The sequence below is a fragment of the Bombus terrestris genome, chromosome 1 (genome assembly GCF_910591885.1).
Source record: "Bombus terrestris chromosome 1, iyBomTerr1.2, whole genome shotgun sequence".
NCBI classification, from domain to species: Eukaryota; Metazoa; Arthropoda; class Insecta; order Hymenoptera; family Apidae; genus Bombus; species Bombus terrestris.
In genome coordinates this window covers 12,757,432-12,771,505 of record NC_063269.1, presented here as the reverse complement: position 1 = coordinate 12,771,505, position 14,074 = coordinate 12,757,432, and the positions used below count along the sequence as shown (strand labels likewise).

Below are 14,074 nucleotides of genomic sequence, written 5' to 3'. Positions count from 1 at the left end.
ATATTATCTATAACATCAACGAATCATGTTTCCCCTAAGTATAGAAAACGAAATATAAAGAACATGAAAGTCTGATAAATATCTACAGAGGTATAAATAAATAATGTTTCACAAAAGGGAATAAACCACGTCGTAATGCTTGACAGCAATCATTTACGAAGCTTCTAACAATTCTCAAAGCTTCTACTTCTTCCCCAAGTAGGTATTGTCATCAAATTATCTACTTAAATCCCCGACACCGTAATATCAAAACGAAAGCATCTGCTCTCAAGTTGTCAATCGATTTTCAAGAGAATAAAAGCCAAAGTCAGGGAACGATTTCGTAGAATACACGACGAGATTGATTCTCGTGTTGAGCTAGTACGATCTCGATGACGCTGAGCGGATTGACACCAAGAAGGGTGCATCATTATCCTGGGAGTGGATTGGCTCGCGCCAAGATCGTTCGGATAACAGCGCTCGTTAAGGAAGCGTAGTGCGGGGGTGGCATGGTGAGCAACCTAATGGGAGACACGTTCATCGGCGGCGTTCGCGGGCGAACGATAAAAATACAAGGGACGCGGTTGGTGGGCTTATGGCAACGCTTACGGTGCTGAAAGCGAGCTGGCTCGTTAACGCTGATCGCTATGCATACTCGTTATGACGTAAATACACCCACGTGACCGGTCGCGTCTAATAACGCGTCGATTATGCACGTGAGTCGGACCACCCAAAATAGCTCGCCCATTGCACCGAATTTTGATGAACGTTAATTTGATGAGTAAAAATAGCTGCCATTAATTTTGATAATTCATACGTTGTTAACGTACCGTTGTTATCGAGTGTTAAAAAAATCCTCTTTTGGATTTTTACATTTTTTTCGAATTATTCCATAATGAAATTAACTTTTGTTATATATGTTATGGGAATGAGAACTCGTACAAACGAGGAGTAGGAATCGAAGTTCAGTATCTGAAAGATTCAAGTCATAATGGGTGAGAATTTTATCATACATTTTAAACGTAATTGCTATTCTTTCATATTCTTGAGTAAAAACCAGTCTACAATCCAACATTTCTACTTTTTACAGCTTTAATTATTCTTATGTGATCTTTCTAACTTTTTTCTGTGAATTGCATACCTAAGTACAAATTTTTCATCCTCTTCTAATAATTTACATGTTTAACTAGTTTTCCTTAATGTCACATTAAATTTGCATTTTGCTATTGTACTATTTACGTTATTTATTTATTTATTTATTTAAGGTACAGAATATGTAAAGAGAAGGAGATTTTAAGGTACAAGGAAAAGAAAAGATGACCAAAGGATGCAATTACTTACTGACGCATAATTTCCCGTGGCAGGTTACACCCATTCGTGGTTTCTTCTATTTGTAGGCGTTTCCAAGCTGGGCTAATCGGTACATCACGCTAATAGTGGCGCTATTTCGGCACTCGTTAACGCAACACGAGTCTAATTGAGCTTTACAGAATCTAAAGTTAAACGGCTGGTCGTTATATGAAAGCGCAAGAACATGTATCTTCGAGTTCGTTACGACAACAACCTTTAAAGAAGTCTAAAATTATTTGATCAATTATGATTTCTTAAATTTAAGAAATTTATTGGCAATAGAAAAATACAATTCGATCAAAAGTGACTGAGAAAACAACAGAATTAAAAACAATTTCATTAAAGTATTGATAATTAAATTATGTTGAATATATTATATATTCATTCATCATATTCATGAATACATACGAAGAATTATATATAATATTAAGAATTCATTTATATTTTTCTTAAATTCAAGAACTTTCTTACAATACAAGAATACGATTCGATCCAGAGTGATCCCAAAAAACGTATCGGAGTTAAAAGCAGCTTCATTCAGTGATAATTAAATTAAAATAAATATATTATACGTCCCTTCATTTCCTCAGGTTTCAATGGTCTTTAAATACATTTAAACACATAGAATATGTTGCTGTATGAGATGCTGTCAAGAGAAGTTTATCGTGCGAAGCAAATCATCTTGATAAAAGTTGTTCCCGGTGACAGCGAAGCGGAAATGAGTATCGACCGGATCTGCAGGCGGATACGGAGCTTGACAAAATAGCACTTAACGGGTTGTAAAGCAAAATGAAAGTGCTGTAAATAAAACTCAAGAAACGGTGCATGTTGTCAGGACGTAATTAAGACGAGTTTCTTGCTAGAAACACATTATAGAAATTTATTTTCAGGTTGTCACTCGTTTGAATTTTTCACGAAAACCGCATATCCTAATCCATGTCATATTCATTTATTTTTCTAAATTCATTTAATTATTTTGTATTTATTTCTACTTCGCTATAAATATTCTTAAAGAAGGCTAAAATTAGTTCTGATGATTAGAATATATTCAACAGCAAAAATGAAAGGGTCACGAGATTTTTCACGAAAGATTGTCGATGTAAACTCTTATAACTTTGTGAACAAAAATCGTGCAACAATTTGCTTAGAGCTATTTTAAAGGACAAAACTCAATTTTCGTCTTGTGTAGGTCATTTTCTTGAAAAATGTTTCTATACGACGTTACAGAGTTGACAAAATAAACATGCCTATTTTTTGACAATTTTGTGGAATTTACATAATTCTGTGGTATTTAGAAACATTTTTTTACGATAGAGATTCTACTTTCTCTTTTACAACGACGTTTTACAAGTTGATGCGTGATCTTTTTACTGCTATCTTATTGCACTTTATTGTATTGGTATCTCATTCACTTGGTATCGTCCAATGAAGCTACTTTACTATTCTTTAAAATAACAAAATATAACAAGAAATCTGTGAACTCGATGAGTTCGTTAAGTTTAACAGATGACTCTAATGTTAAACCATTTATATCTTCTTGGAACCATTCTCAGCTGAGAAAATTGTGGAATCGTAAGCCTCTTGGTGATTGAAATTCACACGGAATTCATTTCTACCAGCGTTTCTCATCATTTCACGCGCGTCGACCTATGGAGCACGGATTTTCCCAAGCAGAATCTCGCTAGGCGTGCAGGACGAGTGGAAAACGTGCGCAAGGAGATTCAGACACGAATACTCAGACGGCTCTAAATCTTGTCTCGCGAGGCAAGTCACTGGGCTTCTCTTTATTTTGCTCCTCGAAGGCGTCGTTGCGCGCGACCCGCGGAGCTTTCGTTACGCACGTGTGAACGGAAGCGTTGACTCTTAAACGCTTCGGTTCTCAAGAGCGCCGCGACGTTCCCGACAAAAGTACGACTTTTAATTGCCTGATGTTTCGTCAGCCGAACGGTACGATACAGTGACGTTTACAAAGTTAAATTATTCGAACAGTATGAACGGAATATTTATTAGTTTATGCTGCTTTATGATGATAGACGAGTGATAATGATAATACGTGAAATAATAAATAATTTGAAAATGATAACTAAACCTATTTATGGATGGATGTTTATGCATTTACGAATATGGAATTTTATAATGCAAAGAATATATGCACGATATGTAAATATTTAGACAATATTTTTATGAATATAGAGAAAATATATTCAGCAGATGATATAACTTTGTATTTAAACTTCGTATTTTTAATTGTGTTTACTTAATTGTGTATGGACCTGCATAAGACCTTCTGTCTAGCGGTAATAGAGAAAATATATCTAACGCGCTTTTGTTAAGCTCCAATTATTTCCTAAGAGTAATTCATTTTTCTTCTTTTCGCTTTCCTTTTAATCACATGATCTTTAAATGTAGAAAGTGAAATTAATACTTCGTACGTTCTATTTATTCTAATATATACTTCTAATATATACTTTTTTATGTATAATTACATTTATATATCTTTTGTATTTTATATAACTCATTAAAAAGGAGAGTACTATAATGCTCGAATGGTTGAAATAGATGTTTGAGAATAAGTTAAGCGCAAGTTCAAATTTAATACGGCTAAACTGGATACTACTAAAATGGAGGATAAAATAGTACTATCTACGCTTGACGACTCATTTCCTTAGCAACATCTCTTTCCTTTTATCTTCCTCGGACAATTTATTCTTTCCCCTTCTTTGTCATCTTACTTCTTACGCTTCTCTTTCTCCTCTTTCCTTCGTTTATGGGGTATTACCCACGAGCTTTTCACAATGATTTACAATGAGACGTTTAACCAAATCTTGACTTAAACTGGAATCCTGAATATACACGTCGAAATATATCGAATAATTGAAAAACATTGCTACGCCAACAGAAACCCTATCACGAAACGTTTAGTTCTAGACTAATCATCTTTCCTAATATTATCCAATTTTTACATTCTACTCTTCAATTTATTAAATTTTCAAAATTAAGCAACGTCCCAATTTCATTTAGTAATTCAATCCAGGACCCAGAGATTCGCTATTCTTATATCCATAATTCAATTCCGATTCCACGAAGAGAACACCAGTTTCTTGAGTTCCCGACAACCGCGGGACACGCGAATCCATCAAGCAAGTAGAAGAGGAACGCAACGTCAGACGAGAGAGGCCACGGTGGCCGGTTCCGTCAAAAGGGACACGGTTGCCGCGCCTGCGTTTCCAAAGATAGCAACCACCGTACGGGGGAAAAACGCGGATGGAAAGGGTCTAGAATTTGCGATTGGCGGCTTGGTATTATTTGCGTCCGCTGCGGCTGAGAGAAGAAGGGCTACGGTTTAGGAGAGAGCGCACAGAAATCGATGGTTAGCAAATTGGTGGGCGTCGTGGAAACCGAAACGACGCGTACACGGTAATGGATTAACCAAAGGTTTTTGGTTCGCCGTGGCGACAAATCGTACACTGTGAAAAGGAGACGCTGGTAACCTATCGCGAAACCTAATCCATCGTCGTGTCGCAACGCAAGCCGCGAATGTTAGGATTTGTGCGCACGAAGACAAAATGGCTCGCCCTGTAATCGGTGGGATTTCCGTGGCGTGCATCACGACACGCTGCATTAGCAGGAAAGGTGGACAGTTTATTGCGTTTGGTTGAATGATGCGTTTCAAAGGAGAGCGATTCGGGAGTTGAAGTTAGCATGATGAGTGTAAAGAGCTGTTGAAATGGCTTATAATAACGTTCTGCAGTATTTGGGTACACTTGTATGCAGTAGTTAGCATTCTTGGTACTAAGAACTATTTTATTCGAAAGTTGCTCGTCGGATATTTGCTTATAATCGATTCTTGATGTTTTTTTGAATATGGATAGATATAATTTAAGTATACACGTAATAGATTTATTTAATACAGATGTAATAAATAACAGGAAGGAAAACCCAGAGGAGGAGAAAAGGAAAGATGGAAACAAAGGAATGAATAGAATGCTTGGAGAGTAATACCTTTGCTACTATTTGTTTAAGGATGATGGTATGAAATAAATTCTTACTTTTGTTTTCTAATCTCGCATACAACAAATCATTCTGAATTATTCTTTAATCGATATTCCAAGAATCGGTTGTCCTCTTAATTGGTGTCCGATAATCAAAATTTTACCGTATAATTAAATATAAATGCCTGTGTAACATATATCTATGTGAAACATCATAGACGAGAATTGAAGATCACGCGTTTACGAAGTGCGAGAATGCAGGAAAAAACATGCTGCTTGAATTATGGCGGACATTTTCGTTGAGACGTTAAACGGGCACGATACTTAAATCACGTTAATCGTACGGGACACGACTAAACGGGTGCTATCTTAAGAGGAAGCCCGCAGTCGAGAGAAGTGGCGAACGTCCTCGACGCTAAATGGGACGTGCTTTCAATTATGCGTGAAATGAAGGCGGCGATGCGTGCGTCTGCTTGCCGACAGGCAGCACGAACGCGCGTATGGCACGTCAAGCCAACGTATATGTACATACATAGATGCACTCGTAGAAAGAGCTTGAAACGTTCACCATGCTTGTCTGAATAATCACCAAAACGAATGTAATCGGTTTTTAATTGCGCATGGAAAGTACATTTGTAAAACAGGATTTATGCCGCAAAATCTCACTTCCAGGTGCATACATAGAGAAACTTCATAAAACTTTGCATAATCTTTCTATCAATTAATAAATTTCACATTAACTCATATATAAATAGGGGAAGACTTTATACAAAATTTAATTTTATTTCATTTGATTTTTTCTAAGAAATCCTCAACTATACGTCAAAATTAAACTGTGGCCTGAACCATTAACTACATTATTTCTTTAGCTGTATCCATGTACATACATACATGCGTAGAAAGTTTGTATAGTATGATGATAAAGGTTAGTCATACACATACACACTTTCCAGCTATGATTACGCGTAGATAGATACAGCACGAAAAGCGTGGAATCTCGTCGTGGTTAACGCTCGCGGCATGGTAATCACGAACTCGATTGATTAGCCGACAAAGTCGAGCCGACAAATTAGAGGAATGCCATCTACGTTTCTGCTTGGCTCTCCCTCGGCAAACCACATCTGCATACACGCTTCTGTTCTGTGGATGAAGTGGAAAGATTATCTGATTCGACGTGTATGTACGGTAACTTTTTCGCAGTAGTCTGTGTCTACAAAAGGGAGGTAACACGTTATATAACTGATATTTGCGAAATTGTTCATCAATTTCTTCTTTATTGTTTGAATTCTTTTAATGAAATCAACGATCTAATTAACGAAATCAGATCTATGTGACAAATTTTATTATTAAAGCATTTTACTTTTCTCTTACTAATAAGTAAATAATGTAAAAACTGATTAAGGACTAATGTGGCGTTAACATTTCATTTGAGGATTTTGTTCGGCTTATTTGCGTTGTTGAATTTTGTTTCTTAATTTTATAAAAACCAAGTATCAAAATAAAAGAAAGTTACGCAACTGAAACTTTATCCTTCGTATGTATCTTCCGCAGTGTTCATAAATCAATCAAGAAACGGAAGCGTGTTAATCTCCGCGTTTACTTAAACGGAGCACAGCTGGCTCGGTCGGCTAATTAATTTTTTCTCATCGCAAGTTATTATACTGGCAGGGAAGAATATGTACACGGTGTCGTCGGTGTACTTCAAAGCGATCGGCAGTCGCATTCGGATGCAAGGGACAAGTCGAACAGCAGCTCGACGTCCAAAGTCCAAAGAATCACAGAGACGGACTTTGTACGAGATAATCTTCTTCGTCGTCGTCCTCTCGATTTGCTCTTCTTTCTCATTTTAGCTAACAACCACTGAATGTCGATAGACACTTGTGCAGATACGTGATCTTGTACGCTAATTGCATTCTTTGTTAATTTAACGTACTAGTAAAATAGTAAATGTAATTGTATCAGGAATAATAAGATCATTGATAAGGTAATATGTATTTTATATAAAATCTTAAACATTGAAATATTCTTAATATAGAATGTAAATTAAATACATATGTATCTAAATAATAAAAGTAAAACAGCATTCTTTCAAACGATAAATTTTACACGATTAAAATTAAAATATCATTTCAAACAATTGTTTTCAGACACGGTCTTAATAATGTCTTATGAAGAACAGGAAATACGCACCGACTATCATATAAAAAATTATGTAACCCCCATTACGAAAGATATTGCTGACTTTAAAACTTGTCAAAAATTTGTTACTTATAATAATATCTACCCCTTCGAAATAACGCTTTATATTTTTAATCGAATTTTCAGAGATCAAATATAACATAGGATAGAAAATAAGAAGAAGGAGAGAGAAAGTGAAGGCCATAGAATGGAGTAAAAATAGTGGGATGAATATCCGGCTGTCCGAAACAAGCCTAAATACGTCTCGAAAATATTCTATGGCGTAACGGGCGAATGGTACAAAGGATTCGGCGGAAACGTCGGGTATACGACTGAATCCTACAAATAATCCCGTCGAAGCGTCGTCACGCTTCGATGGACACATAAATGCCGAGCTCGTTCGTGCATGAGTTTCTTGCGTCTCGAATCGCCCACGCTGATCTCTTTGCCTCTCTGTTATCGCGAGGAAATCAAATTTTGACGAAGTTTTACTGCCAACGAAACGGAGAATCTATGACTTGGTGAAGTGCATTCATATATTTTTACGATCGCAAGTTTTCATCGAAGGAAAATGAATTCGTGAACAAATATGAAAAGTGAATAGTGAGATATTATATCTTTGTTGTAAGAAAGAAAAATATGGTACGATATTTAACAATTAGAAGCTTTATCTTGATAAGCAGATTAGGAAATTAGTATTACAAAAAAAAGTTTTCTAAAAAATACAAGGGGATACGTTAAAGTTTAATTGTGTAAAATTAAAAATAGCATTGGTATCAAATGGGATTGGAGATATGTTGTTGACAGTGTTGGTGCGTATGAGGGGTGGCAATGGTTTGTGACACGAAATCGCCTACATTTCACTGGAACGAAAATGCATGCGCATTAGGCGAACCGAGAGAAGGGTGTAGAAATAGCGAATCCATGAAAGTATTAAAATGCAAAAGGCATAAAATATATTTGAAAGTTAAATACGAGTCAAGTGGCGCCCCGATAGGGTGTAACCAGACTCGAGTGGTCGGGGCCCCTTCCATCCCTCATGTATTCATTGTGTTCGATGGTTTTGGCAACTTCTCTTTGCCTTATGTATTACGTATAAGAATATAAGTAAATAACCTTTGTTTCTTCTTGTAAATATAAGATTGATTATGAGTACGTACAATAACGTAAATAGCAAAGGGTATTCACGTACAGTAAAGTACTTTTTACGAACTGTTGTTAACGATTTCATAGATTGAATATATGATGCAACAGTAAGTATTAATCAGAAAAGAAAAAAATACAGCTGAGCTGTTATAAACTGAGAATATTGATAAACTTCTATTTCGAACTATGTAGCATTCATTACACTCATTACTAGGTAGTGAACATTTCAACAAAAAATTCTACTTATCAAACCTTTCTGGCCGTAATCTTCGCGATCGCTGACCGCTGACACTTATACCCTCGACATTTTTTTCACTTCTGTCAATCATCGAGCATCGTTTGTGTTTCCTTCTCGAACAGGGCGTACAATGGCCGCGCGATTCCCGAGGATTCCCTGGCTCGTGCACAAGGAAGAGAGAGTTAGAGGGGCAGGGGGCTGCTATTGTTCCGGTGTAGCCTTAATGCGCGCCGTTGTAAACAGCGTTACAATGGAATAACTTCGTTAGCATAATCGCGTCACAGAGTCGCCTGGCGCCCCCTGCCGCTCCCGCTCCACTGCACCCCTTTTGGATTTTACGGGTGGTTTCCCTCCGGACAGCCTTGTGGGCGGACCCGATCCGATCCGCTGCCGCGTTTAACCGTCGCTCCAGTATTATTCATTGTCACGATTGAATCGTTTATCTCGTCGCCTCTCGGCTGACCGCGCGGCGGGATCGCTCTCGACGACATCGTGTACACGGTATCGACATGGATCTCTCGACATGCGACGATTTCATCGCTAAATGGACCTAAACGATCCATCCACGTTTCAATACCGGACAAATGATTTGCGAAGATTTCGGTCGTATAAGATATTTAGAATGATATGGAGGTCGAGTCATTTCTTACATTTCTGATTAACTCCTCGTATAAATTTCATGGATAAATTTTATTAGATTGAGTTATAAGTTTATTCATTCTAGTGTTATTTCATACGATGTCTATTTAATCATGAGAACCCTTATTTTATTTAACTATAAAACAAGCAGAGACTTAATTCGCAATGGATTAACGTTTCCCCAGTAATTACGGGAAATCTCTGTCAAACCGCGGCGATATCGAATTAATTCTACGCGGGATCCCGTCGACGTACATGACATTTTTCGCCCTCTAGTCTTCGTTTGCGTTCACAATGGAAATGTTAAGCGAGTCGTGCATTCGCAACGCTCGTCACTCTTGTTCGCCGCTCGACAAAGCGGTTCTCCCGTGTTGTCCGCGGACGTCAATTTAAGCGCAAGAGTGAGGGCGCCGAGAGTTGTTTGACGCGTTCACGATCGCCGCCACTGTTGATGGACGAAACGTGGATCATCGTGAAACGTTCTCTAGGGACCGTCTATCGCTAGCACAAATCGTCCAACGATAACTACTCCCTGAATTATTGGCGGATGATTTTAGCGCGGTTGGAGTTCCATTTGGTGCTGAATTCATTTTGTGCTCTTCATGATTTTCGTTGTTTTATATTGCAATTGCAGTTGCAGTTGTAGTTCTTTTCATATTCCATCCATTAGACCCGATTATTAAGCAAGAGTAATTCTTGTTATAAATCTAAAAATGATCTTTTTCCATAACTACTGTAATTGCCTTTATAAATTAGAATTATATGCTACAAAAATAAAATTTTGTTTATAAGAAAATTGTTTGTATAAATTAATTTTGTGGAATTAGTTTACTGTTTCTGGATAACTACTTTTGCGTAAAAATTTCTTTATGAAGATACTGCAGCCCGTATAATTGATGTAGTATAATGTTGTAAAATATTACAGTGCTGTAAAAAGTAACACGTATTAGTAGTAAGTTTGAAGTTGAAGTAACATTTCAAGAGTATCGTAATCCAAAATTTGTTATGTTCTAGATCTCGTTTGAAGTATTTTCAAATTAACAACTAAAGAATGAAGTCTCTTTTCAATTCACACAAAAATCATCCGCTAAAAATGTATCAATAACGAATTCGCTCTAATAGGGATAAGAAAACCTTGCACGAATCTGTGGTTGTTACGCCATTAGGGACTTTCCCTTGGTTGTGCCGTCGCACTGATTTCTGGCTTCTCCCAGCGCGACGAAAAATAATCTCTTTTCTTCTCGTCTCCCCCTTCTAGCCTAGAACGCCCGCTGCGGACGTCAAAATATGACAGCTCTCTCGGGTCACCACTTTCCGCGACAAGAGTTGCGTTCAAGAGGGTTGCGAAGAGCGATCATTAAAATAAAGCGGCACTCGCGACCGCTACGCTCTTAACTGCGTTTCCTCTTCATATATTCCTTCCGAAAAATTGTTGTTCTATTTGTTACATAATAAAACATATTAAATTTATTTTTTTATTTCAATAATATTCAATTTTTATATAAAATTTATTTTACACAGAATTTCGTATAAAACGTTTTTTCACATAAACTAGAAAATTTAGTAGTACAATTACTTATCGTGAAATTTTATTAGGAATTGTTAAATGTAACTAAAATAATCCAAACATAACAAAATTTTATGTTGTACTGTATAGATAAAATTGAGTAAAAATTGAATATTATTTCTGTTATCATTCAGAAGCATACTTGAACATTATGTAGTATAAACAAAATAAAATGTCGTCTACAGATGATTAATGAGTTAATTCGGACAAACTATGTAGTAACATGACTCGCACATTTGTTGCTTAAATAAGCATTGCATTGAGAGCCACTGTGGTACGCGGCTAAGCTGACGGAAACGGTAAATGGTTCGCATCCAACCCCCTCGACGAGACGCTAATTCATATTCATAGGTGTAGCGTTTAGTATTGTGCCGCCGCGATTCTCCGGAGAGTTCGCCCGGAGAAGAACGTCGAGAAGGAGAAACATCAAGTTATATTAACTTGTCGCATCGCCGACGCGCACGGACTCACTGATATCGTGAAATTTCGTCCAGGTTCCTAAGCTCCAATGAATAATAAGAAATATATTTTTATTTACAGATCTTGCGACTTATATGAATAATTAATTAATTGTTGGAGCTTAATAAAGGATGGAAATATTCTTATAAAATGCTCAATTATAAAAATTCTATGTAGATAGAATTATTTATATACATGTATTTTATATAATAAATAAATAAATTATATGTGTATTTTGTTAATATAAATAGAACATATTTCATATTTTGCACTTTGTTGTTAAAAGTGTAAATGTTAAAAACTGTAAAACCGCAAGTTTATTCAAATCCGATACGTAATAATAAATAATAAATAAATAATCTAATTAGGATATAATAAAATTGATAAGTTTTTTATAAAACAAGTTTTCACGCCAAATTTGAGAACTGATTTCAAAATAGATGATAGTTCTGCCATCTGTTGGCACAGCAGGAAATTAAATTTATTACTAGGATATACACATACACCTCACTCTACAGTGTACATATAGTCGATTCATTGATTAAAAAGCATAGTGATTATAATATGATATAGTAGTACTATTCTTATATCCTAATATGCGACAAGAACACTGAATAGATATAGGTTTCCTATGATGTTACAGTAAACCATAAAATCTTACATAAGAAGCATATTTTATTTAATACTTCAAAGTGTTATCAAAATATTCTGTAGGTTCATTTTTAAATATTTGAAAATAAATCTATATTAAAAAATTATTCACAAGATGCTATTATGCATACTATATTCATTTTTGTTTCAAATAACTCATAAGGGCTATATGCTGATGTATTGTACATCACATGTGAAACTACTCATAATTTATTATACATATAATAATAATACTTTTATAGTGCAGAATGTATAAATACAATTAGAAAACAGAAACGTAATTATAATGCACTCTTAGTTTTTAGAATTAACATTAAATATATAAATATCTGTTGCATTTTTAAATCACTATATCGCAAATATATTACCTAAGAATGTATGTAGTTTATTATAGCCCCCCTTCAATTTTTGTTGGTTTTACATTAGGTTTACGAATGTGATGGTAAGTTGGTAAAATTTTTAACAAAAATTCTATTTGACTTATTGGAGGCTGAAATAAATAATAAAATTATAAAACAACAAAATATTACCTATAATGTAACTCCAAATTCAAGAGGAACTCACATATGGTTTATCGTGCATTTCTCTACGTTGGCATTCATTACCATAAATTATTGTATTTTCTGGTATTGTGTCTGCTTCTGTCAATGTACACGACGTTCCTATAATACAACCATTGGTCAGTTCAACCTCACGACCAACATGTGCTATAAATAAAGATAAAATTATAATAAGATGCATCAGAAATAAATAAGTTCCTAATTACAATATAGTAACCTTTGCTTTCTAAAATATTATGATCTCCAACTTTAAATGCTTCGCAAGTACAATCAGTTTCAAATACATTATAATTGCCTATTATTTGTACCGGGATTGTTGTTGGTTCAGGAGTATCTGGTGGTAACCTATAATAACATAATTAAATGTTTTAGTCAAATAATAAGTAAGAAAGGGCAAAGAAATGTTTGAAATTAAAATTACCTATTTGTTATGATCGCCATTTCTTCTATAATGTTTCCTTCACCTATTATAATTGGACCAGCTTCTGCAATGATACTTGCTCTTGGATGAATTATAGTTTTTGGTCCAATAGTGATATCCCCTTTTAAAATACTTTCCTCGCATACTAAAGCTCCTACTGCTATTTTTACGCTATAGAAAAATTATGTTTCTGTTTTATATTTTAGTAATTACATACATAACAGACTTAACCTCAAAAAGATAAAGATAAATATTTTAATTTCAATAAATACACTGAATCCTTTTCAAATTTTTTGTGATAAACGAATAATGAGAAGTTAGTAAAATAAAAGTATCTTAAACTAAATTTATAAATTCTCTCACTTTGTACGACGACTGCCAAATGTATTCATTTTAGCGTCTGTCACTCTGTCACCATACGCTTAACACGCCCTCCTTGGTGATTTCGAAGAATTAGTCGCCGCGGATTTCTTGAAGCAGCTTCAACTCACAATAAATTCATATTAACATTAAAAAATATCTATGTGATGTACAAAATATTTAATTCACTTTTCTTCTTCCTTATGAAATATACAGAAAATTTATTAATAATATCGATGATCTTATTTTATTAAATCCGGTATTAAAACATTGAAAATATTTTGTAGAATAATAGAACAAGTTCGAAAGAATTCCACATAGGTGTAGAATAATTAAATTGTCATTTAAATTTTATAAATATATGTAGTTACAAGTGCTATTTATGTAAAATAACACATTTTGAATCCTTTTCTAGGTTTTAATTTTTACATACATACTAATTTAAAATTCAGTTAAGAAATGAAACTAATAAATAGGTTCTAAAACATACAAAAATTAAAATCAACAAAACTGAAGATGTAATAAAATATGAAA

General features: G+C 35.0%; 1 protein-coding gene across 2 annotated transcripts; it reads right to left on the bottom strand.

Annotated features, from left to right (window-relative positions):
* Positions 1-11,989: 11,989 nt before the first annotated feature.
* LOC100643030 (dynactin subunit 6) lies at positions 11,990-13,670 on the bottom strand. 2 transcript variants are annotated; one of them, XM_003393375.4, is made up of 5 exons: positions 13,544-13,670; positions 13,181-13,351; positions 12,977-13,104; positions 12,764-12,861; positions 11,990-12,689 (listed from the first exon to the last, which is right to left on the bottom strand). In XM_003393375.4, the coding sequence occupies exons 1-5, from the start codon at positions 13,570-13,572 to the stop codon at positions 12,588-12,590; spliced, it is 528 nt and encodes a 175-aa protein (XP_003393423.1). In that variant the 5' UTR covers positions 13,573-13,670; the 3' UTR covers positions 11,990-12,587. The 2 variants fall into 2 exon arrangements, with proteins under 2 accessions (XP_003393423.1, XP_012168250.1); XM_012312860.3 differs by having other exon boundaries at positions 12,764-12,906; positions 13,544-13,669.
* Between the last annotated feature and the right edge of the window lie 404 nt (positions 13,671-14,074).